General features: G+C 37.7%; 1 protein-coding gene across 6 annotated transcripts in view; it reads right to left on the bottom strand.

Annotated features, from left to right (window-relative positions):
• The window catches only part of GHR (growth hormone receptor), a 306,706-nt gene that overhangs the window by 52,782 nt on the left and 226,114 nt on the right, over positions 1-27,810 (bottom strand). For all 6 annotated transcript variants that reach the window (XM_077117078.1, XM_077117077.1, XM_077117076.1 and 3 more), the window contains exon 3: positions 21,244-21,309. In XM_077117078.1, coding sequence (XP_076973193.1) covers positions 21,244-21,309 — 66 coding nt within the window. The remainder of the gene's footprint in view (positions 1-21,243; positions 21,310-27,810) is intronic.

Genomic DNA, 27,810 nt, shown 5'->3' with positions numbered 1-27,810 from the left:
AGTTGATTTTAATATAATTTATGTTAATGAGAGCTAACATTTCTTGGTCACTGTCATGTGTCAGGCCCTGTTCTCAGAGCTTTTGATGCATTATCTCTGTTCAGTCCTTCTAACATATGAATATGGGGATCGATATTATACCATTGTAAAACTGAGAAAACATACCTATGGAGGGAAGTACCTGCTCAGGAAGTCCTATTTCAAACCCCATACTCTCAATCTCTTTATAATACTTCCTCCCATTTATTCTAAGAGAAGATGTTTACATCAAGAAGATGTAAAGAGGCAGTAAAACATAGCAGTAATGAGCCAGGGTACCTGAGTCAAAATGCCTGGGTTTTACAGGGAGCTCAGAATAAGAATGAGGGCCTTTAATCATATATATCTTAATATAATGCTTGGATAAATCCAAGAGGATACTAAGCAGATAATCAAAAAGTGTTGGCAAAGTCCCTTGAGGATGGAATAAAAAATATGGAATATTAAACTTCACTACCAGGGAAACCCCTGATACTGCATCAAACATTAGGGACACCCAAATCAATAGGCTAAACCCTTGATCTTGAGGCTTGCTCTTGAGAAGCTTATGTATGTGGTGGAGAAGCTAGGTATGCCTAAGAATTACTTCTGGAGGACTTCTTTTGTTGCTCAAATGTGGTCCCTTTTTCTCTAAGCCCAACTCTGCAAGTGAAATCACTGCCCTCCCCCCAATGTGGGACATCATATTCAGGGGTGAACGTCTCCCTGGTGGTATGGGAGATGGTCCCAGAGATGAGCCTGGCCCTAGTACCATGGGATCAACAATGCCATCCTGACCAAAAGGGGGAAAATAAATATAACCAAAAAGATATCAGTGTTTGAGAGAGTTCAAGTAGAGTTGAGAGGTGACTATGGAGGTCACTCTTATGCAAGCTACAGTAAAAGATCACTACCTATCATAGCATGCCAAACCCCAATGAAAACCATCCCTTCCAATCCTAAGGAAAACCTACAGTGTTATATAAGATTCTACAAATGTTCCATATACTATGATTACTTTCCAGAAAACTACAACCACCAGATGGGTCCCTGGACTAGGCTAAGTCCTGCAATGCAGGGGGTCCAGCCTCTCCAGAACATCAACTAGTACCATTTCCCTATCCCATACTAATGAAAGCCCCTTCTAACATGAAAAAGTAAGAATGGGCATAGCCTAAATACCCATAAAGAGTGGGAGAAAGATCAAAGGTGATGGTGGAGTTATACAGAGAAGGTAGAGTTTAACAAATGAGTATGACTGCTGAATCATTATATTGATATTTCTTTTAGAGTTTAACAGATGAGCATGACTGTTGAATCATTATATTGATTTTTCTTTTAGTCTCCAGTATCTTAGAGAAACTAGAAGCAAAAACCTAAAATTGTGGAATTGTAACCCATAACAACACTGAAATCTGTTCTACAACTAATTGCAGTGATGTGCTTTAAAATTTATTGCTTTTTTCTGCATACATGTTACTTTTCACAAAAAAGAAAAAAAGTCAATTGTGATGATAAATGCATAACTATATGATGGTATTGTAAACCACTGATTTACACTATGGATAATTACATGCTATGGAAATATTTAATTATTTATAAAATTTTAAAAAAACAATGCTCAGCCACTCCAAGAACATCAATTAGTTCCATCCCTCATGCCACACTATCAACACCCTTTTCCAACATGAAAAAGTTAGAATGAGCATAGCCCAAATACCCTTAAAGACTGGAAGAATCAAAGGAGAAGGAAGAGTTATAACACAGAAGATAAGATTTAACAAATGAGTATGACTGCTGAATCATTACATCGATACGTCTTTTAGTCTCCAGTGTCTTGAAGTAGCTTGAAGGAAAAACCTGTAGCCCATATGAAAATGAAATCTGTTCTATAATCACTTGTTACAATGTACTTTGAAATTTATTGCTTTTTTGCATATATGCTGTATTTCATTATAAAAAGATGTTTTTAAAAAATGCCTGGGTTTAAATCACGGTTCTGCACTTCTCGTTTTTCTGGCAAGTCACTTGTCCTCCTTGTGACTCAGTTTCCTCATCTATAAATAATAATACATAACTCACAGGGTTGCTATGAGGATAACTAATGACTTAATAAATGCAAAATGTTTCAAATAGCATCTGGCAAACAAAATATTACTATTTTGATAATAAAGTACTTTCAGATGACAAGCCTGATGGTGAATGCCCTTCACATAGTAACTGAAAACAACGTGTATTTTGTGCTCTTTTCAATGTTTACAATTCTGTATCACATAGTATCTTTATTAGTACTCTATGAACTAAAAACAACATCTCTATTTCTTCTTAAACTAGTAACTGATTTTGGCATCTCTGTGATGTGAAAAGCCGAAGAACCAACTTTAGGTCAGTGAGATCATAGGCTGAGAAAAAAGAGAAGAAATTAAAACATGAGCTTTAAAATTAGGCACCCATCAGACCACAGACCACATACGACACCCCAGCCATAGTGTCAACACCACAACATGCAAAATGCAGCTTTGAAAGTTCACACTATAGTAGCGTGCTGGTTTGAAAGTATTATTATATACCCTAGAAGCTATGTTTTAATCCTGATCCAATCTTGTGGGATCAGCCATTTTTTAAAATTCTGATTCAATACTGTAGGTTGGAATCTTTTGATGAGATCATCTCCATGGAAATACGACACACCCAACTGTGGTTATTAACTTTTGATAAGGTGGAGATGTGATGCCACCCATTCCAGGTTGGTGTTGATCAGTTTACTGGAATTCTTTAAGAGAGGAAACATTTTGGAGAGAGCTCAGAATGACAGAGGCAACAGATCCTAGAGAAACAACAGAAACTAGAGAAACAACAGAAACCTCAGAGCCCACAGAAAGTTGACAGCAGAGCTGACAAAGATGTGGACACATGGAGAACAGAGAAATGGATGTTTGGAGATGCTTGGAGCCCAGAAGACATCAGCAAGAGATGTTAAGCAAGACAGAATCTGGAGAGAGCCAAGAGAAACCAAGAGATGAAAGCCAGCCCCAAAGAAGCAAAGTGAGGAACCCCCACAGGAACAGAGGCTGAAAGGAATGCAGCCCAGGTACAAGGAGCCAGCAGGTGCCAGTCACGTGACTCCCCAGCTGACAGAGGTGCTCCTGACCCATCGGCCTTTCTTGAGTGAAAGTGACCTCTTGTTGGTGCCTTAATTTGGACACTTTCGCTTCCACAGAACTGTAAGCTTATAACTTATTAAAATTCCCCCTTTAAAAAGGCTTTCCAGTTCTGGTATATCGCAATCTGGCAGTTTACAAACTAACACATGCAGTTTCATTAGTTTTAGTTTCAAGGACAAAATATTTGAAGTTCAGTGCTTGAAAATTTGGGTTCCTTATAGTTGTTACAACTACTTGTGACATAAATTCTAGCACCTTCATTCCATCTCTTTGGTATAAGTGTGTTAGATTTTTACTTAATTCTTGCATTAGGGAGTTTACCAGGTTCTAAATTTGAACTTTCCTATGGTCCCTCAAGTCTTCATTTATGATTTGGAATATGAAAGCTGTGCCTCAGCATAATTACATAACTACACAGTGCCTACACGTTTCTCTCCTTTATTGATCCTAAATCAAAAGAAACACATTTGAATTATGTCTTATAGTTTACTACATAGCTCATTTATAGAATTTATATAGTGCCTTTTTCTTTTGTACTGTGTGAGTGTGTGCACGCACGTGTGCATGAGTCAGATGAACTTGGGTCTCCCTCGTGGCAGGCGAACATTCTACCTTTCTTTGTACTTTTTTGGTGAATTTTTTGAATAGGACTTCAACTCCAGAGTGAGGCTAATACACTATCAAGTTAGGAACCACACTCCAATAAATACTGGTACTGGGGCAAAACACGTAAGTTGAGAGTATAGCAGAAGTCTCATCAATAGAAATCAGCAAATGCAACTTTCCCTTTTAGTAAATAGCTACCATCCATCTTCTGGACTGATAATACCAATCTGCAAAACTTGGTGAGGAGACAAATTTATGGGGTGATGCCAGAGGAGGAATAAATGGAAATGGAAGAGACAAAAGAGGAGAGATCTAAAATAATTTTTTGTGCTGCTCTAAGAACCGTGGCCTTCACTTCTCACTGCTCCAGGAAACAAAGTAGGCCAGTTGCAAGAGGCTTCTCACTTGGTCTGTGTATTCTTCTAAATTGTGGCTCCTGGCCTGCTCCTCTTCATTTCAGACTGATGACAGGCTGCCATACACCATGTTTTTGTTTCATTCTGAACACTGCACAAGGACAAGGTATCCACTCAAAATCTGGTCCAGCTTTGAGAACCTGGAGGTCCCCCAGCCCTTTTGGAGATCGAAGGTTACTTGAAACCAAGCCATCACAATAGGTCAAGCTCTTTCCCTACAGAGGAGAACCAGGCAGACCTTAGGGGAACTTGTAAGCAGTGTGGCTTCTTTAGCACCCACACACACAGGATGCCCAAGCCGTGTCAACATTCCTGAAAGTTGTTCCTTAATACCAAAACAGCAATCTTTTAACTAGAATGTGAATTAGGCAAACACCATTACTATTATTTCCTCCCCCACTTCAACAACTCTACTGTCTTTCCAGCAAAGTCCCATGGAACAGATTCAGTTTGCAAGCCTATCTTATCCTAGGGAAGATTTATAACACTTCAAACTTTAAAATCACCTTGGGGTTTACAGCTGAGAGATGACAGTGGCTGTCTGCATCATGAATGGACACTGCTTGGAATGGGGCTCAGGGTTAACACCGATTTGGGGAATCTGGTTCAGGGCCCCAGACGGACAACAACAATTACAATTATCACATGTCCTGGTTCCATATGCTGTATAATACGTTTACTAATCCCAAAGATTTTATTTCAATTATCGATACTTGATTACAAAGTAATAAATTCTCCACTTTAACCATTAGGCTAAACATTAAATAATGTTATCTTTAAAAGTGAGTACCTTGGGAATTTTAAATAAATACTAATGACATCATTACTGTTTAAAGCATTTGTAAAACTCTTCTTTGGGAATTATCTTCAGAGTTACATTAATTCATGAGCCACAAAGAAAATCAGTCTTAGCACTTTTTAGTCCAACCCATCTAACTTAATAATACAGTGAAAGTTTTTAGAACGAATTATTCACTATCTGGACCTGGCTGGTACTGGCATTTTCTTGTACTTGCCTGCCAATCCCACAGGCAACTGCAGATAACAGGAGTAGTGAATATAATTGAAACATTTAAGTGTCACTGCTGCTCTGCGAATTATTATCCCTCAAGTTAAATGCTTTTTTACATGATTTTGAATAATATCATGTTCTAAGGAAAATGGGGAATAGGAGTCCTAGATAAATTGTAAGCACTTCAGGTTCAGGGACCATTCCTTCATTCTTGCTCACCCTAACCACCCACCCCCTTCCAGTCCGTGGGTCACTTTAGATAATTTATGAGTGCAGTAGGTGCTCAATAATTATTATCAGTTCACTATAGGCTAAAATCTATATTTCTAATTTTTTTCTTCTAACTGACATCTACATTTCTTAAGGGTAGCAACTCTGGTTTCTCCTCTGGATGGCTGGTTTACAACCAAAGTAAACAGGATTTTCAGAATATTCTCAGTTTTCTCAGTCTTTCACATTACCTTGTCGTAGTCAAACCAAATCCTTATACTGGGCTACTTTGTTTTTATACTGTCTGCAGAAATCATCCTATTTCAGACCCAGGATAACGATTTCAGGATTAAATTATTTTAATAAATTCTGATAAATTATTTCATCTCTCTCACTTGTTCTGCATTTTTTTTTTTTTTGGCATGTGTGTACCTATAGAGGCTGCTCGTCCAGAATCAGAATTAAGGTCCAGGGATTAGACCACACTTTTTCAGATGTCTGTTGCCAAAGAGCTCTTCCAAGAGAACCAACATTTTTGCATTTAATTTTACAAATATCAGGGTAGCATATTACTTTTATATTTTTCTCCTTTGCTGAATACCTATTATTTATCTTCAGTTTACCTATCCCGGAGTCATTAATTAAGGCAATTTGTTTGGTTTTAATTTATAATTATTACTATTGTTATTCACAAATACCCCTTATTCCATTTATAAAACTCCAAATTAGTGCCTTTTGTTTTGAAAAAATATTCTGAAGGATATTGGGTTTTGGGTTTGGTATATTTTACACACTTTCCCCTTTGTTAATGAAGTGGTGATGACTTACTATAGCATACACTTCCAGATTTGCGTAGCAAAAGAAAGGAAACTAACATAGTTCTCAGTGGAAATCTAAATACAAACTTAATAAGTTCCCAATTGCCCTTGTTTTACAATAAGTGGCTTCAAGCTCAGAGGTTACGTGTCTTGTCCGAAATCCCACTATGAGTACGCAGCAGTGTCAAAATTCAAGCCATGTCTGATTTAGTATCTTGCTTGACTTCTCTGGCAAGGTATCTGAGAAGAGTAACTCCTCCTTTGAGTTCATTTTTTAATTACTCTTTCCCTTTGAGAAAAATTTTAGGAAAATCAGTTGTGTTTTTGGAAGCTTGCAGACAAGAGAGTTTATGATTACTGATCAGGGACAAGAAATATTAGTCAGGTTTAAGAGGCAGGCTCTTAAGGGCTAAAGGTATTACAGGTTATTGCAGTTTAAGATGCTACAAAATAATCAAAGTCAGAAAGAAATCAAATCTGCAGGCAGTTAGGTGAGTTGCCAGTCATGTAGAGAAAATCTCTTTCTTATTTCATTTTATCATTTATTATTATAATAATTATTTTGCATTTAGAGCAGACATAAACCAAGGGAGTAGGGTAACATAGGGCAAACAAAATTTCAGCTTTCTGATGTTTATTAACAAGTGAAAGTGAGGAGCCCCTGCTTTGAGGCTCGGAGTAAAGAGAAGAACAAAGTTCTAGGAAAAGCTGGGAATAGAGATGAAGTGAGAGAGACAAATCATTTTCCCTTCCATCATCCAAAATGTACAGAAACACCTCCCCACCCCTTACATTCCTTGCACTGGTGCCCATGTCCATTTTCACCCAAGAACACCCAAGAACCTGCCTACATGATGGATATTTCCTGCCACCCCATTTGACTATTTGGGGTAATGCATGATTTTCTCTTCTTTGTGAGTAAACCTTAGAAGTGGAAATCAGAATGGTTACTCTTTATGGTAACAGAGTCCTAGAACACTTGCGAGGAACTTACACAGCTTAATCACACTTGAGCCTATGAAGGTGACAGGATAAGTACAAATATTCCTAATTTTGAAAATAAAGAAATAGGCTTCAAGAGGCACATGACTTTGAAGTCGTGGAACAAGTACTATAGGTTAGGTTTTCTGAATATGCCCTTTGTAGCTTTCTTTATATTTCTCATTGCTGGAAACTTCTGGTCTTTAAAGTCTGTTTTTAACTAAGATAACATCTACCTATAGTGAAATGCACAAGTAAATGTCTCAATTACTTGACAAATGTATACAGAATTACCAACACATCAATCAAGATACAGAATACTCTTTAATTAATGATGGCATAAAACCCAGATTCATTGGACAAGTCTATTAAAGAGGAGAGGAAATAACATTCAGGGAAATAAAACTTTAAAATAAGCCCTTCTGCCAGAATGGAAGAAAGGAAAGGCAAACCAGTAAGCTCAGTTTTCTAAGCTAGCTTCTCTTAGTGATTTTGTTCCTTCAGGTTGGTGAGCATCTCTGCTCTGCATTATACATTTATATAAAACTCTTAGGAGCATGTGAAAATTAAAACATCATCAGGTTTCTTCTATATTTTTAATCTAACCCTCAGATTTTATTTTACTATAAATGTATTAGGAACCTCCTAGTTGCAATAGGCCAATCAGTCTTAATTTGTATTTACTGATAATAAAAAAGACCATAATCGCATCTTAAACACTGCACTGTATAGCTCAGTGTTTTCTTCTTTGATGGTTCTCAACCATAATGTTATAATTATACCATTTTCTTAGCAGCATCACCCACATACTATAATTATACTCAAAGCTAAAGCTATGTTTATAGTGTATTAAAGTGGATGGAATTGTTTCATTTTAAGTGATTCATTTGCCACCTCTGTTGGTAATTGTTCTGGTTTGCTAGCTGCTGGAACGCAACACACCAGAGACGGATTGGCTTTTAATAAAAGGGGATTTATTTTCTTGGTTCTTCAGAGGAAAGGCAGCTAACTTTCTACTGAGGTTCTTTCTTACGTGGAAGGCACAGGATGGTCTCTGCTGGTTTTCTCTCCAGGCCCCTGGGTTCCAACAACTTTCCCCGGGGTGACTTCTTTCTGCATTTCCAAAGGCCTGGGCTGAGCTGCTAGTACTGAGATGAGGAATGCTGAGCTGCTTGGCTGTGCAACATTGCACTCTCTCATTTAAGCACCAGCCAATTAAGTCAAACATCACTCATTGCAGCAGACACTCCTCCTAGCTGATTGCAGATGTAATTGGCAACAGATGAGGTTCATGTACCATTGGCTTATGTCCGCAGCAACAAGACTAGGTATGCTCACCTGGCCAAGTTGACAACTGAATCTAACTAACACAGTAACAAAAGTGCATGGTATAGAAGAGTCATGGTTTTAACACCAAATTCAGATATCAATTAGCCAAAAAAAAAAAAAAAAAAAAGCAAAAGCCAGCATGAGAAGTAACACAAGACATGCTTCCCAGGCTGTATTCTACAATGGCCCCTAGTTTGAAATCTGGGATGGGCTAGGTAATAGAAGCTAGCTGGTGGTGACTGGGTAGGGGGAAGGCCTTGGGGCTGCCTTCATTTGGTTTGCCTTGCTGCAGGGCAGTCCCAGTGCCTCAAGTCAGTTTTCAGGACTAACTTTGTGGCAATATTTTCTATCTAGGCTCTTAGCCTATGGGATAACAGCTCATTCAAACACAGAGAGCTTATATCCTGCCAGACCATTCATTCCTTTAAGACGTTTTTCATTCATACCTGTTCTGTGCTAGGCCCCAACCTGGGAACCAAGGACACAGCAATGAGAAAAGCAGAAACCTATGTCCTCATAGGACTTAACTCTAAAGTTTTCTAGACATGTTCTTTGTTTGTTTTCCTGGGTGAATAAAAAGAAAGCTTTTGCTTTTATTATGGGTGAAGTAGACTCACCCATATGAGCTTACGGGCAACACCCTTAACCAGTCAGCTATAGACTAAAATCTGCCATTTTCTTGGTATATTTTCATAGACTCAACATGGCAAAGACAGGAATGGAAATGAGTGGAACATGCTGGGGTTAAATTTGCTGGATTAATTTGCAATTGGTTATGAAAGATCACTTTCTAGTCCTCTAACGTTGATAGGGACAGAGATAGATTCTTCATTTTCAGTGCGCCTCAATTATTTTTCCAACTCCTCTGGTTAAAAATGGTTAGTAAAACCTTGACGTTCCTTGGCTTGCTCTGCCCCATGGAATCTTAGGTGTGAAGGGAATAGAACATGGCATTGTGGGAAACCATAAAATATGATTCAGTGGAAGGTGAGCACATGTCTTGTGGTAATATTTTAGGAATTATTTCTAGAGGGAATACTTTTTAATTTTCTTTTTCTTTTCAGAATAAGCCATGTTATGAATCAATTCTGGTAGCTTGGACCAACAAGCTGATGCATATGGTGGAAATAATTATTCTTGGTTCTGAAACATCCAAAAGCCCAGCTGAAGGTAGGTGGAAATCGGTTAGCAATGCTAAGGGAATTGAATAGTTTTTGAACTGTAGTTTTATTGTTTTTGGTCATCATTTGGATTTCACTTTATTTTTGTTAGCTTGAATGATAATACTAACTGCAATGCTGTCAGCATCCAGGCAGGACATGGAACTGGGAGAGCAGAGTAGGGGCAAGAGGGGAGAAAGCAGGAGGAGGGACATGGACAAAAGCAGGGCTGGTCACATTTCAAACATTCTTTGTAAGCTTCTACAAGGTAAGCTTGAAAGTTATGATTTCAGGAGCAAGTACCTAGAGGGTAGAAACAAGAAAAACCCAGTCTTTAGAAAACAGCAACTAACTGGTTCTATATAAACATCTCAGTCTCCTCTCTCTTTTTTTCGTTTGTGATTGAATAAAAATCCTATTGATGAGCTCTCCTTTTCTTTTTCTTTCTGTTTTAGGTGTAGTAAGAGATTAATCCAAGGGGAAGAATGTAAATGCTCCATGGTCATGTAGTCTTGGAATCTGCACTGGGACTCAACAGTATTTTATATAATTTCTGGTTCTAGGAAAACAAATTTTAAGTTGGGGACACTTCTTTATAAAAGAAGCCTACCCGTAAAATAGTACATGATTATTGCCAAATGACTCATCCAGGAAGCAAATGTTATAAAAGCTCAGAGAAGGAACATTGTACTTTGGACTGAGCTTATTCCAGTAAGGGAAAAAGCTGCTCTAAGGCTTTGAAGAAGTAGAAAAAATCTGTCTTAATTTCATACCTTTTAGCTATCTACACAGCCTCATATCTTCTCTCCCTAAGGATAGTCTTTTTCAGTAGAAGGAGAAAGGAAAGGAAACAGTGTCCTCTGAGCTGCCAAGTACTGAGATAAACATTTTACCTAATCATGTCTAGGGCAGGCCTGAAGCAAAAGTCTTAGGTAATTAATGTAGCCTCAGCGGTTCTCTCAGCCTAGTACCCCTGTCTCATTCTCTGCTCATCTGGACTTTGGCAAGCCTCTTAGTCCTTCCCTCTAAATAATCCCTGATTCTCCACCTATAAAGGGGCAATCTCACCTCATAAATCAGTCTAAGGTGCTAATGACAGAACTTGAAAGTAGGGCTGCCAAAACTGGGCTTGGGTGGTCTACAAAATTAAGATTTGCTTTTTATTTATTTTTTTTGGTAGAGATAAATGGCAATTAGACATATTTGTAATGTTAAAAAATTATTGTTTTAAGAATCAGTCTCAAACTGGGTTTATATAGGCATTCATTTTCTGGGATTTGTATGAATTTTATTTCTTTCACAAATCTACTACTCAAATATACTATACTCTATTCAGGGTCCTTCCTATTCTCCCAGAAAATATGCATGAACTTAAATAGGAGACAAGCTTTGATGAGTGGGATGAGGGGATAGGTAGGGTGTTTCCAGTGTCTCAGACCACTGCTATTCTTTCAGTCATGGTAAAGTCAGGATAATTTAGTAGTAATGGTACTAAATATAGTAAAATACCTAAAATTTATTCCATATTTACTTTTGGCCAGAAAATTCTCTATATAACTGTCACGGTCAGGCTCATGTGTCAACTTGGCCAGGTGGTGGTGCCCATTTGTCTGGTTGGGCAAGCAATGGCCTATCTGTTGTTATGAGGACATTCATTTCATAGATTTAAATCATGATTATGTCGGCTGCATCCACAGTTGATTGCATTTGTAATAAGCTAAGGGGATGTTTTCTGCAATGAGTGATGCTTAATCTAATCACTGGAAGGCTTTTAAGGAGGATTCAGAAGAAACAGTTTTTCTTCCTGGTTCAGCTGGCAAGCCTTCCCTGTGGAGTTCATCCAGACCCTTCATCGGAGTCATCAGTTTCACAGCCTGCCCTACAGATTTTGGACTCTTCCATTCCTATGGTTGTACAGCCAACCTCTCCTGGGAGTTTGTTGAGGAACTTCATCAAAGTTACCAGCTTGCTGCCTGCCCTACAGACCTTGGATCCTACATTCCCATGGCTACATGAGACACATTTATAAATTTTATATCTATGGATATTTCCTCTGATTCTGCTTCTCTAGAGTACCCTAGCTAATACAGTACCTAACCTTACTCCTTACAATGCTCTTTAAGATATGTGTTGATATCCCCATTGATAGATGGATAAATTGAAGCTAATGGTATATAAGCAGTATGCTGGGTACAGAACTATGGGACAACCCTGATCTCTAGCTCCCCAAACCCCAAAGTCCTCATCACACAGTCTGTGGCACCAACTGAAACGAATTACAGAATTTGTAATTAGTCAGAAGAAGGGAATAAGAACCAGGAGGAAAAGGGGAAGGAGGAGAGAAAGGTAACAATTTGTATAGGACCTTCTCTTTGCTTTTCTCTACAAGAAAAGAAAAAGAGCAGAACAGAAAATTCTTTTATTGCTCTCAGATTTGAAGAAACAATTATGTTACTCATCCTGTTAGTTTTAGTGTTAGTGGGGCAAATGCCAAACTCTAACACTGGGGAATCTATACTAACTCCTTTCCCTCCACTTCTCTTCTCCATTTGGTCTCAGGTAGTAACTCAGTATGATATTACTTAAATATTATTATGCTCTCATTTGTGTAAGGCCCTGGCTAAGCTGTGACAAAGGTAGCAGTGCATATAAAGATGAAGACCTAGTCTCTGCCCTCAGCAAGCTTATGATCTTATAGATCTGTAAGTTGGTACAGGAGACTAAAAAATGCCTATCAGTCTGAATGTGATAACTAGTTCCATAACTAGTCATCTAGTTGCTTGCTAGAAAAATAGTCATTTTGTCTGTTTGAATCAGGGGATGGCTTTCTTACAGGAACAGACCATAAATATTTCAGGCTTGCAGGCCACACGATCTGTGTCTCGGCTACTCAACTCTGTCACTGTACTCTAAAAGCAGCTCGGACAATATGTAAATGAATGGGTGTAGCTGTGTTATAATTAAACTTTGTTTGCAAAACAGGCAAAATATCTGGTTAAGATCACTGTTGAACTAAATAATAATAACAATAATAGTAATAATAATAATAAACAGAACTAGCTTATTTTGTACCACATATTGTGCAAATCAATTTCCTGTAAATCATGCCACATTTTTAAAAGCTCTTTGAGAGTGGTGCAATCTCTTTTATTCAGTAATAAGTTCTTTAGAAAGTAAATCATCATTGCCTAAGGTATTTTTCATTTAAATATATATTGTTTCATATTGCATATGTTTACCATGAGTCACTCTATTACTTGAACTACTACTTAATGATATCAGGGCTTTAATTCTCTGCTAAGGCCATGCATCTTTTTATAAATGTGTTGCATAGTCTGTGTTCTCAATGTATAGATTAAATTTGTTTTGAAATCAGGGCACATCCATATAATAGATTTAATTTTTTTTCTCAGTGCACAAATGTAAATAATACAGAAAAAAAATACTTATCACAAATAGGAGTTCATGTGGACAAAGAGCCTTTCTGAAATACAGACGCAGGTGTCCTCTCGCGGGGGAGATTCCTGGTTGCAGAAGCTGGGGCCCTCTTGAGAGCAATGATTGCAAATCTGGTTTTAAAGCTGTGCAACTCAGCAGCAAATGAGAGAGCTTGGGCTAGAAGAACTCAGCCATCTCTAATTCTGACCTTAACTTCCTAAGGTCACTAAAAAGTGTTAATTGCCCACTGGGGTGACCTAGGGTGAAAGAGTGTTTACCTTGGATTTCATCCTTGAAAAATGTGTGTTAGGCTTTGGGAGAGAAGCCACAGGAATAGGTATACAGAATTTACGCAGGCACACTGAAATTTTTATAGAGATCATTAAATATCCTTCTCATACTTATTTTTTTTTAATTTATTCAATTCTAAGTGAATAAGGCTTTTAGAAGCCTATTTCCACAAACAGATTTCTAATTATTTTCCTATTGCTTTGGTTTCCAAGGAAGAAAAGGCCTTGATACGTGTCTGTAACCAGAAGGCACCTGTGGCTACATGAGCAGACTGATCCTGAGCTGTTGGCTCATCCCCAGTTCCAGAGGTTGCATTAAAAATGGCCAAAGAAAAGGTCTCTTGTAAACTCTGGCCCAACACATTGCTGGGAGCTGAGGGGAGATAAAAAAAAATTAACTCCTAATATTTATCTTCCAAAAAATCCCTATCTCCCAACAATTATATGTGAAAGCAACACAGTGAAAATAAAGCATTAATACACGTGAAACAAATAGCAGTTGTTATTTGGGCAGTTTGGGCCAGTAAAAAATCACTGAAAAGTTCAAATTTTGAGAAAAGTGAACATTACCATTCGAATTATCAACATACATGGCATTAGCTACACTTTATTTTGCTTATCTAGGAATACATACAAATCATTGCACTGACAATATCATTTTTATATATCTGAGATGACGTGTTGGTTTGAAAGCGTTGTGTACCCCAGAAAAGACATGTCCTTTACCTGATTCAATATTTTAGGGTAGAAATATTTGATTATATTGTTTCCATGGAGATTGACTCAATTAATTTGTGTGTGGCCTTTTGATTAGATGGAGATGTGACGCTGCCCATTCAAGGTGGGTCTTGACTAGTTTACTGGAGTCCTCTAAAAAAGGGAAACATTTTGGAGAAAACACAGTTGCTTTAGAGCCAACAGAGACACAGACATTTGAGGATTCTTGGAGTCCCTACAGAGAGCAGATACCTAAACACAGATGACTGGAGATACAGAGCCCAGCAGATGTCGACATGTGCCTTCCCATGAGATGCTAAGCAAGCCAGAACCCAGAGTCATGTTCCAGAGGAGCTAAGTGAAGTCCCACAGATGCTCAGAGAGGAAGCCACTGGCATCAGAAGCTAGAAGCAATGAAACTAGGAACAAGGACCAGCGGATGCCAGCCACATGCTTTACCATGTCACAGACATCAGCTTTCCTTGAGTTAAGGTATTTTTCTTGGATATCTTAGTTTGGGCATTTTTTATGGCCCTAGAGCTGTAAACATAACTTAATAAATTCCCTTTTAAAAAGCTGCACAATTTCTGGTATATTGCATTCCTGCAGCATTCAGCAAACTTATGACTGAAACAGTTGGTCTGTTGAGGGACATAGGTAAACTATTTTCTCTGTGCCTCTTTTCTTCTTGTATAAAGTATGTAGTTCTACCTGCCTTCTTCCACTTTCTGAGAAGCAAGGGAGTCAGATGGGTGGTCTCCTAAGGGTGCTTGGCATTTTCATGAGATTAGGGCTGGATGTGAATCTGGAAAGGCCCCTTATTACTAGTTTGGGCACATAAAAGACTCAACATAAACACATGCCCTTAAAAGGGATCACAGTAATCTGTGTTTACTTATTAAATGGCTTACTATATCATTCATAAACAAAGACACTGTCAAGCATTCAATGTCAGCTTCAATATCAGAAGCCAATGTCAGCGCTGCTCTCTAATGCATGTCCAAGGCTCAAGTTCTTTGTAGTCAAATAGATTCTGCTCTCTAAGACCCAATTCCTGCAAAGACACATTTCCTTTATATTGGGCACAGTTTAGTTATGTTGTCAATTAATAAACCCTTAAGGGTGAAAACACTTGAAAAATAATGCTTAAGCTGAAAGTGTCATTTGGCTCTCATAGGGGCAGTGATAGGATCTAGGCAGGAGTGGAGCCATATTCCCTGGATAGCTGAAATGCCAACAGGATATCACAGTAAAACATAATAATGTCATGTGCTATACCCCCAAGCCAGCTATAACACTAATTGCATGACCTGAGGTCAAGCTTTTTGGAATGCTTTTGGGAAAGATTGCGAATATTTATACTCAGCACTGAAAAAGATCAATTTCTCCTCCTGTATATCTTTACTCCTTTCCCTTTCAGAAATGACTGCTGAATGGCATGAACGTACTTTTTGGTAGCTAAAGAGTAAATAAGGTGTTGGGGAAAACCTGGCTCCCAGTTTTGGTATTACTATTATTATTTATAAAGTTCAAGTCAACAGCTAGTCACTGAACACCTGCCCTGTGCCAGGTTCTTAACAGGCACTTGGGGTACAATGATTTATAAGATACAGTTCCTACCCTTAGAGATAGTACAATTTATTAAGGGAAAAGAGAAAATACACAAAAAGTCTACGTTAGGTTAAACCAAGTGAGATGATGGCTTTATGGCCCAAAATAGAGTTGAATATGGGCAATTTCATATGGATCAACCGAATACACATTGGAATAAAATAAGAGCCATGAGAGAATACAGTGAACACATAAGTGTTACATTAAGTGTTCACTTACATATGGTCAGTCGGTGTTCTAATGATGTTACATATTACCAATACTTGCAATTCTCATAGTAACCCAATGAGGTAGGAACCATTAGTACCTCTACTTTAGACATCAGCAAACCAAGGCACAGAGAGGTTATGAAACTTACCTAAGATCACATCGGCGGTAAGCAGTGGAAACGGAACTTAAACCAAAGCAGTCTTGCCATAAAGGCTAAGTTCTTTATCTACTATACCATCTAGTCCTTCCTTGAAATGGAGGAGAAAGGGCTACAGAGATTCCAAGGAGGAAGCACTCATTCTCTTTGGGCAATTGGGAAAACTTTTGTGGATAAAGTGATAATTGAAATATGCTGTGAAGGACAAGATCAATGAAAGGTTGATTTGGACTGAAAGGTTAGAGGAGGGAATTTCTGGTGAAGGGGTCTATATGAGCCAGTATAATGAAACAGGAATGTGGGGGACATAAACACAAGGGGACATGGTGTGCTAGGGAGATAAGGCTCAAAAAGTGATGGAGATTGAGGTTTCGGAATTCCTTGAATTGCAGGGAGATGAGTTTTTGTAATTTAGAAAGCATTGTGGAAGTACTGAGGATGATTGTATGGAGGAGTGATGGGATCAGAAGAGGGCAAAGAGAATTAATATGGAAGCAGAATGTAGGATAGCTTAGGATAGGGAAAAGATAAGATGGAACTTGGCAGGCTAGGACAAGTGTCCTGCTAAGAACACATATTAAGAACCCGAACTTGCAAGGTGAAGTTTACTAAGTCTTTATCCTATAAAAGTGTTCTTATTGAAAAGTAAAAGTAACCACAACTGTGAGGGAAGTTGTTTGTGAATATCTAAACAATTTAAGCAATTCATTTGCCGTACCATCTATTATGACACTCTTTAAGAAGCCTTTCAAAGCTTAACTCTGACCTCATTAATTGATGTTCATGTTTAAAATGCCTGTTTTCATAAATCCTGGACTATTTTATGCTCCAAAGCGTAGCCAATGAAGTGTCAATATTTTGTTACCGCTAATTGAATATTCACTTTATTTTGAGGCGGAGATGCCATTATCACAAAATTTACATTTTTTATAGTAATATATTATGAATGACATGAAAAGGAATGACTTTAAAAAATTGAAGGGAAATTCTCTTCAGAAAGATGTACAGTCATCTAAAATTTTCTCTCTCTCTCTCTCTCTCTATATATATATATATGTTTAATAATCTCATATATTTGGCCTAAATGATCATCAAATCTTCTGCCAATTGTCAAAGCATAAGATCAATCATGACAGAGAAATAAAATTATTGGTAAAATACAAAGAATGTGGAACCACAGCACTCTGGCTAAATTGTCTACCTTATTCAGGGGCATTAAAAATGCTTTGCTTTTCTGTAGACAATTCTAACCATCCTCATCACTCTCCACAGCAACAAAAAAGAAGATTTCTTCAATTCACAAATTTATACTATTGCTTCTTTAAAGTATAATAAAGATGTCTGTCTGTCTTGTTAAGTTGTAAACTCCCCCACATCCTTCTTATCCTGAGTGTATGTTTTTGTTTGTATTTACACAAGGCTGGCCTTTGCATGATGTGGGTGGGTTATGCTTCTGTCCATGTGGTATGAGCCAAAGAGTCTGCATGTGACCACTCTCCAAAAATAGCCCTTTCTTTCCAGATAATATTTTGTAAGCATCTATTCCATGGCAGATATGTTAGCACGTGTTCATTAACATACAGACACCCGTTTACGTGGATTAGGCCCTGTCATCACACAGACAACAAAGCCTCAGATAATTAGAAAATGGAACAGAGAGTTTTTTATAAACAAGAAAAGGAAGAAAAGATTACAGTAAGGGGTGATCTTTTAGGTGTGCACAGCATGGGTTAATCTAAGCTGGTCTGGTTTGACTTATCTCCAGAGTTATTGTTCTTGATCAATGTCATGGATTGCATTAAGTAAAGATAAATGATGTTCTTTAATCATGGGTCTCTAAGTAGTTTTAGGGTAGGATACTTCATCCTGCTAGCATTGTTCAGTAATAATAATTATGTTATGATTTGCAACTGGTTTCAGTGGTTTGATGGTGACGTTTTATGACATAATAAGAATTGGTCTTACATGACCAATTTCCTGTAAGGGAGCCCACCACGAACAAGCTTTGGGCTTCTTGGTACTGAAGTGCTCGCCAAGTACATGGGTAGGGATTTGAAACTTAGAGACAAAGTCCATTCTGTGTGACCCAGGATGAAGAGGCTTGCACTTGAGATCTCCAGATCTTGGTCAATGCAATGCTGTAGCTGTACTGTGCTGAGCCTGTAATGAAGCATCTCCGTGAGAATAAACCTTTTGAATCCTGAGTCCTTTCAGTAATGGGACACTTAAGGTGATTAATGTGTAATTAATACAGGTGGGGAGATACAATCATCAATGGATGGCCCCAGCCAGCTAAAATGCCTGCTGATAAGAAGTAGTACTGGTGGGAATTGCTAAGTATAGGGAGGGATGGATTACCAGAGAGCAATTTAGGATACTTGCATTCAATTAATTTATTTTCATTATCATTTACTACTTAATATGTTCAAGGTACCATCTTATATACATGTGTTATACAGCTCTGAGTAAGACATAACTGTTCATATCTAGACGGGGGGTTGAGATATATGTAAATAATTATGCTTCAAAGCAGTGTTTGGTGATTTCCTTAAGGGTGGTATGAAATATCCTGACCTCTCTCATAGGCAAGCATGGAGGAGAAAGAGGATTACTTCAGATCAACAGTCTCAGTATTTTGGGTGACTCTTAAAGAATGCGCAGTATTGAAGTTTACAGGATGCAGGGTGGGGTGGAAGGAGGATACTTCTGGAAGATGGGATAACATGAAGAAAATTCCAGAGGAAGGAAAACATAGTGTGTCTGGGCAATTGTAAGTAGTCCAGACTTAGAAACTGGCGTTAGGTGATAGATGGGGGTTTTCAGTGTGATGATAAATGTTTGGAGTCTAAAATTAAGTTACTAAGAAGGGTACAAAGATATTCAGTGGTACCTAGAACATGAAAGAGATATGTCAGGTTATTAAAATATTGTTACTGGCACAGGAAGAAGGATGCACAGAAGGAGAGATGGGGCAGGGAGAGGAAGGAGACAGGACGGTATCAGCTCCTAAAGGGCTATTACAGTTGCCTGGGTATAAAGTAAAGGTGGCCTGGAGAAGGGTGGTGGCATTTTTTCATTTATGTTTGGTCAGTTCTATCTAGGATTGGTCCTAAGAGGGTCTAAATTTTATTCTTCTTCCATGGGGTCTTGCACCTAATCTGAACATGTAGAAAAGTGCACATGGGAAATGTGCAAATTACAATTGTGCATTCTTGGGACATTTTATGCTGTACACTAGTTTTCCATATAAAATTATCTCCTTAGGGTAAATGTGAGCTCTGCAATGTCACGGGAATATCTTACTCCCTCAGGGTGTAGAGTGCAGTGCTGGGTGCACAGCAGAGAATTAAGTATTTGCGGCACAGTGACAGGGACACAGTGAGATGGCGTGAGTACTTGGATCTGTCAGATCTGAATGAGGTACTCATGATGATAAGGCAGCCATGATGTCAAAGCATGTGCACTATGGGAGGTACCCACTGCTACAGACACATCCCTTAGCTTGGATTACTTTTCCAATTAGTCCTAGGACAGAGTAAAGGTAATTTTTGATAAGGAGAGCTGGAAAGAAGGGAGAGTTCAGTGTCTGGTTGATATATGACAGACAAAACAATAATTACTTAGTATTCTTACTTATCACAAAGAAATGAAATCAACACCTGGCAAATGACTGGAAGGAAGTTATTCAATCAGTCACACCTAGAGGTAACATTTAAATAAATCCAAGATTCAGGCTCCTGGGACTCCATGATCTGACAGAGAAGACGGTTAGGGGAAATCGTGCTACCACTCTGGGAGAAAGTGAAGGGCAGTGTATTACGTTTGTATGGGGAGGAAGGTTTCTATGTGGAGGAGCATGCGCTATTATGAAAACAGCTTTGACTGCTTCCTTCACATTTCCTTATAGAAAGAACAACAGGTCACATCACCTGCTGAGTGAAGGCATTGGAATACTGGCTGGTGTAAGTCAAACATAAAAGAACAGCCACTCCTCTTACGATCCCGCCTGTTAATTAGGGAGCAGATTAACATGTCAGATGCTTCTAAAACAGGAGGGTTATAAGGAGTTTGTGGTCTGGCACTGCTGGCAAGTGCCTGTCATTGGTTAAAAACAGCACCAACCCTTCCTTGAGGTCACCTCCAAAGAAATGATGGTTAAATCTCACATATGAAGAAATTTACTCTTCAATTTAATTATAAAATATAAGATACGGTTCATGACATTAGCATTACTAACAGAAACAATGGTAGTTTAAATTCAATTAGGGAGACTGTCTTCCTTTCTTTTATTGTATATGGACTCTAGAATATACTTCAACGGATGAAACAAATCCATCCTTAGAATGTAATTAAACATGTGCCTAAGGTGAATGGGATTTTTGGTTGATTTGAGGTATTTACAAGAGGCATAAAATGTGGACTTTGCCTAAAGTTCAATATAATTAATTCCTCATGCCACCCACACAATTCATTGAGATTTATGCACAGTGCAAACAAATACACTGAAATACCACCATGGAGTGATGAACAAAGTTCCATGGAAGCAAAGAAGGCAGAAAAACTTAGACTTTCCCAAAGAGCTGATGTTTGGATTCTTCTCCTTATGGATGAAGAAGAGATTGTCAGAGGACAAGATGGGGATGCCTAAAGTCATTTTAAGGAAAAGAGATAACACACATCAAGACACAATTTTGGAGCATCAAGGCAATCTTGTTGGAGAGACAAGTTTAACTTTTTCCAATGTAATTATTAAAGAAAGAAATACTTCAAAACAATAAAGATACTTTTAAAAAGAAATTGTAAAATGAGACAGGTACCTGAATTCAATAAACTAATTGTTGATCCATAATAAATAATTTCTTCTTCTTTTTCCTCCTTTATTAATTTGGCCTTACTTAACCTCCAAGGACAAGAAAAATAGAAACTTCTCAGCCTTGCAGAGAAGTTGGAAAATAAATTTTGAAAAAAAATATGTTTTTGCTTGTCTGTGCGATTTCAGTCATTCATTCTTCCAGTTAACAGAATCTCAAATAAAATAGAGTAGTTTCAATTACAGTAAAGCATGGACAATATCACTGAAGAAAGAAAAAGGAGTGGAATTCTTACTTGTCTCCAAACCTGGATGAACACTTTGCAGACTCTGGGATGCTCTACCAAGGGCAGCTGGTGTGGCTGGAACACAAAAAGGAGAAAGCCATTGTAATCATCCTTGTAAAAATGATCTACCATGACCCTATTATAGTATCATTTTTAAATTACAAAATGTGACCTCGGGGGATGGAACAGTAGTTCAGTGGTAGAAATCTTGCCTACCATGCAGGAGACCTGTGTTGGATTCCCAGTTTATGCACTAACCCCGACCCCCACAAAAATTAACAAATGGTACTGTAATAACAGGATAGTCACATGGAAAAAGAATGAAATGTGACCCTCACCATACAGCATACAAAAACAAAAACAAAAACAAAAACAAAAAAAGTGACTTGGCCCATTTTCTAAGAACCCTTCTGTAAAACAATTAAAATTACACCTACCCTCTAAAAATAACTCATGAATATCAGAGCAAATGGAAACCTTCTAGTCTTAGTCACCTCTGGTCTCATGCCTAGACATAGTCAGGAATAATGGAAAAACATGCCTTCCTATATCATTGAATCCAAAATGAAGTTTTGCTTGTGAAAACAAGGAGGAACATAAATTTCTTTTTTAAAAACAATATTTCAAATAGTTCAGTAAAAAAAAATAGCTTTTAGAAATAAACATCTGAGTAATCCTGGGTTGGGGAAGGAATGAGAGGAAATGAAAAGTTGGACAAAACAGATACAGACAGAACCTTATGATGTCATATGAACAGTGACTCATCTATTGTAAAAGCAGTTATAATTTGATTGATATTGTATTAGGTTGCACTAAAAACAGGAAAACTGGAAAATGATCAATGTATCAATGTACTGAGATATCTTCATGTACATCAGTCCTTCCAAAGTCTACAAGCAGTGGCTCACAATATCAGCACATAGTTGTATATTCATCATCATGATAATTTGCAGAACATTTGTATCATTCCAGAAAGAGAAATAAAAAGAAACAAAAAACTCATACATACCACACCCATCATCCCTCCCTCTCATTGACCAGTAATATTTCAATCTGCCCACTTTTTTTTACCCTGCATCCTCTTCCTATGATTTATTCATTTTTGTTTTTATTTTTTTTACTCATCTGTCCATATCTGGATAAAAGAAGCATCAGACACAAGGTCTTCACAATCACACGATCACATTGTAAAAGCTATATAGTTATACAATAGTCTTTAAGAATCAAGGCTACTGAACACAGCTCAACAGTTTCAGGTACTCCCCTCCAGCCACTCCAATACACCATAAACTAAAAATAGATATCTATATGATGTATAAGAATAACCTCCAGGATAACCTCTTGACTCTGTTTTAAATCTCTGAGCCACTGAAATTTTATTTTGTCTCATTTCTCTCCTCCCTTTTTTGGTCAAGAAGGCTTTCTCAATCCCATGATGCCAGGTCCCAAATAATCCCTGGGAGTCCTGTCCCATGGTGTCAGGGAGATTTACACCCCTGGGAATTGTGTCCCATGTTGGTGGGAGGGCAGTGAGTTCACCTGCCAGGTTGACTTAGTGAGAGAGGCCATATCTGAGCAACAAAATATGTTCTCTGGCCATGATAAGCTTTAATCATGGCTTAGCTTTTTCCTTTGCAGGAATGTCTCATAGGGGTGAGCCTTAAGATTGAGGGCTCAATCTACTGAAATTGGTTGTCTCCACTGTTTATGAGAGTATCAGGAATTCCCTAGGTGCGGAAGTTGAATATTTCCTTCTTTCTCCCCAGTCCCCCAAAGAGGTTTTGCGATTACATTTTTATTCCTTGACCAAATTACTTTGGGATGCATGGGGGCATCACACTAGCCTGCAAAAGCAAGATCTCATGCCCTATTCAAGATTCCATGTAATTATGGTATTTGAATAACTGACCATACAAGTTAGATTAGATAATAACTACCCAAAATATAAATTTCGCACCAAATAAGCATTTCTTTCTTTGGTTTCACACAGAAGTTGAAGTTTTAAAATATAGACCGTATCATCCTTTACTATATATTCTGATTTACCTATCCAGATCAGCTTTGTTCATACCTCTAGTCAAAGTCTTACTACTTGTTCAACGTTTTTAACAGTTGCTGTAAGGGGTAATGGTGACTTTTATAGCTTCAAAGCTTGAACTCTGAGTCTCAGATGTCACATAAATGCTCAAAGTTTCAGGGAATGACCAGGTTATACAGAAATAGCTCAGTATCTCAGAATTTAGAAATAACAGTTACAACTCCAGAATAAACATGACTGCTGAAAGAACTTTCATTCTAGGGCCACTTACAATAGGCCCCAACCTGATAATCCATGCTTTCAACTTCAATTCTCTGAGTTTGTATCTTATAGTTAGTCCATGTGAGTGAGGCATGATGATATTTGTCTTTTCGGTTCTGACATATACTATCCTCAATATCATTCACCTAGTTTCATGACTCACAACTTCATTCCCTCTCGCTGCTACTCATAGTCTGTTGTATGTATACACCAAAGTTCCCTTTTCCATTCCTGAGTCGTTGTACCCTTAAGCGACCTCCATCTGTTGTGAATCATGAACACTGCCACCATAAACAGCGGTATGCAAATGTCCACCCATGTCCCCACTCTCCAGGTGGGCTATTCCTCCAGACATATCCCTAGCAACGGGGTTGCAGGACCATATGGCAACCCCACCCCTGGCCTCCTGTGGAACCACCACACTGCCCCCTAGAGGGGCTGCACCTCTCAGCTTCCCCAAAACAATGACTATGTGCGTGATCCTTCAGGTTTTTCGCAGCACATCCACGTTGTTACATGCTTCATGAGTTTATTCTGTCTTACACATTCATAGTATTCCACCGTATGTATACACCACAGCTTGTTTAGCCACTCATCCATTCATGGACATTTGGGCTGTTTCCATCTCCTGGCAATCATAAATAATGCTGCTATAAACACTGGTGTGCATATGTCCGTCTGCGTCCTTGCCTTCCATTCCTCTCAATATATATCTAGTAATGGGATTGCTAGGTCATATGGCAATTTCATACTTAGCTTCCTGGGGAACCACCAAACTGTCTTCCAGAGAGGTTGTACCATTTTACATTCCATCTAACAGTGACTGAGTGCACCATTTTCTCCACATCTTCTCTAGCAGTTGTCATTTTCTGTTTTCTTAATAACGGGTATAAGAGGATATTTCATTGTAGTTTTGATTCGCATTTCCCTAATAGCCAGTTAAGTTGAGCATTTTTTCATAGGAAATACATTTTAGCCATTTGTATTTCCTCTTCTGAAAAGTGTCTGTTCATGTCTTCTGTCCAATTGTCAATTCGGTTGTTTGTCTTTTTGTGGTTGAGTTGTAGACTCTCTCTCTATGTTCTGATATGTGGTTTCCAAATATTGTCTCCCATTGTATAGGCTGCTTTTTAATTTTCCTGACAAAGTTCTCTGATGCACAAAAGTATTTAACTTTGATGAGATCTCATTTATCTATTTCTATTTTTATTGCTTATGTTTTGGGTATAAGGTCTAGGAAATCACCTCATATCACAAGATTTATAAGATATTTCCCTACATTTTCTTCTAAAAGTTTTATGGACTTAGCTCTAGTGTTTAGGCCTTTGATCATTTTGAGTTAATTTTTGTATAGGGTGTGAGATATGGATTCTCCTTCATTCTTTTGCAAATGGATCTCCAGTTCTCCAAACACCATTTAGTGAAGAGGCCGCTTATCCCAGGTGGGTGGATTTGACTGCCTTATGAAAGATCAGTTGTCCATACATGAGAGGGTCTATTTCTGAACACTCAATGTGATTCCATTTGTCAGCATATCTATCTTTATGCCAGTATCATGCTGTTTTGAACACTGCAGTTTTGTAATATGCTTTAACGTTAAGTAGTGTGAGACCACCTACTTCTCAAAATATTTTTAGCTACTTGCAACACTCTGCCCTTCCAAATTAATTTGGTTACTGATTTTTCTATTTCTGAAAAGTAAGATGTTGGGATTTTATTTGGTACTGTATAGAATCTATAAATCAATTTGTATAGAACTGACATCTTACCAGTCCATGAACATGGTTTGCCCTTCCATTTATTTAGGACTTACATGATTCCTTTCCGCAATTTCTTGTAGTTTTTTGTGTATAGGTCTTTTGTATGCTTAGCTAAATTTATTCCTAAATATTTGATTATCTTGGTTGCTATTGTAAGTGGAATTTTCTTCTTGATTTACTCCTCAGATTGCTCATTACTAGTGTATAGAAACACTACTGATTTTTGGGCATTGATCTTGTACCCGGTGATTTTGCTGTACTATTTATTAGCTCTAGTAGCTTTGCTGTATATTTTGGGGGGTTTTCAACATATAGTGTCATCTCATCTGCAAACAGTGAGAGTTGTATTTCTTCCTTTCCAATATGGATGCCTCATTTCTTTTTCTTGCTGAATTGCTCTGGTTAGAACTTCCAGCACAATGCTGAATGACAATGGTGACAGTGGGCATCCTTACCTTGTTTCAGATCTTAAGACAGCAAGCTTTCAGTCTTTCCCCATTGAGTATTATGTTCGCTGTAGGTTTTTCATGTATTTTCCTTATTATGTTGAGGAAGTTCCCTTCTATTCCCATCCTTTGAAGTGTTTTTATCATGAAAGGATGCTGAATTTTGTCAAATGCCTTTTCTATATCAGGTGGTTTTTCCATTTTGACTTATTGATATGGTGTATTACATTAATTTTCTTGTGTTGAAATAGCCTTGCATACCTGGAATGAATCCCTCTTGGTCATGGTCATAATTATTTTAATGTGCTGTTGGATTTGATCTGCAAGAATTTTGTAGAGGATTTTTGCATCTATAATGCATTAAAGAGATTGGTCTGTAATTTTCTTTAATTGTAGTATTTTTGTCTGGCTTTGGTATTAGGACAATGTTGGCCTCAAAGAATGAGTTAGGTAGCTTTCCCTCTTCTTCTATTTCATTGATATATTTGAGCAGGATTGGTTCAAATTCTTTCTTGAATGCTTGATAGAATTCACATGTGAAGCCTTCTGGTCCTGGACTTTTCTATTTTTGGAGCTTCTTGATGACTGATTCAATCTCTTTACTTGTGATTGGGTTGTTGAGGTCGTCTATTTTTCTCAAATCAGGTTTGATTGTTCATGCCTTTCTAGGAAGTTGCCTAATTCATCTGTATTGTCTAGTTTATTAGCTTATAGTTGCTCACAGTTACTTCTCATTGCCTACTTCGTGGAGTCAGTGGTTATGTCTCTTCTTCCATTTCTGATTTTATTTATTTGCAGTGTCCTCTCTCTCTCTCTCTTTTTTTTTAGTCAGCCTAGCTATGAGTTCATCGATTTTACCATTTCTTTCCAACAACTAACTTCTGGTTTTGCTGATTTGCTCTACTGTCTTCATATTCTCAAATCATTTGTTTCTGCTCTAATCTTCATTATTTCTTTCCTTTTGTTTGCTTTGGGTTAGTTTTCTGTTCTTTCTCTAGTTCTTCCAAATGAACAGTTAATTCCTCAGTTTTTGCTCTTTCTTCTTTTCTAATATAGGCATTTACAGGCAATAAATTTCCCTCTAAGTTGCCTTTGCTATATCCCATAAATTTTGATATGTTGTATTTTCATTTTCATTTGCCTCAAGATATTTACTGATTCCCCTTGTAATTTCTTCCTTGACCCACTGGCTGTTTAAGAGTGTATTCGTTAACCTCCATATATTTGTGAATTTTCTGGCCCTCTGCCTACTATTGATTTCCACCTTCATTCTATTATGATTCAAGAAAATGTTTTGTTTAATTTCAATCTTTTAAAATTTATTGAGACTTACATTGTGTCTCAGAATATGGTCCATCCTTGAGAATGAGCCATGAAGAGATGAGAAAAATGCATATCTGCTGTTGTAGGGCGTAATGTTCTGTAAATGTGTGGTAGGTCTTTCCATTTATTGTATTATTCAAAATCTGTTTCATTATTGATCCTCTGTCTAGATATTCTATCTGTTGATGAGAGCAGGGAATTGAAATCTCCAACTTTTATGGAAGAGGTGTCTACTTCTCTCTTCAGCATTGTCAGTGTTTGCCTCATGTACTTTGGAGCACTCTGGCTTGGTGTATAAATATTTATGATTATTATATATTTTGTTGAATTGTTCCTTTCATTAATACATAGGATCCTTCTTTGCCTCTTTTAATTGTTTTCCATTAGAAGTCTAATTTGTCAGATATTAGTTTAGCTACCCCTGGTCTTTTCTGAGTTGTGGTTTGCATGAAGTATCTTTTTCCGACCTTTCATTTTCAATCTATTTTTGCCCTTATGTCTAAAGTGAGTCTAGTTTATTATTATTTTATTATTATTATTATTGCATGGGCAGGCACCAGGAATCGAACCTGGGTCTCTGGCATGGCACAGTCTATTATTTTTGATTGGGGAGTTTAATCCATTAACATTTAATGTTATTACAGTAAAGGCAGTACTTTCTTCTACCATTTTATCTTTTGGATTTTACATGCCATACCTTGTTTATTTTCCCCTCTTTTAACCTTTACTGTTCATCTTCATTTCCACA

This window comes from Tamandua tetradactyla, chromosome 9 (assembly GCF_023851605.1).
Source record: "Tamandua tetradactyla isolate mTamTet1 chromosome 9, mTamTet1.pri, whole genome shotgun sequence".
Taxonomy (NCBI): domain Eukaryota; kingdom Metazoa; phylum Chordata; class Mammalia; order Pilosa; family Myrmecophagidae; genus Tamandua; species Tamandua tetradactyla.
This window is presented reverse-complemented; position numbering and strand designations above follow the sequence as displayed.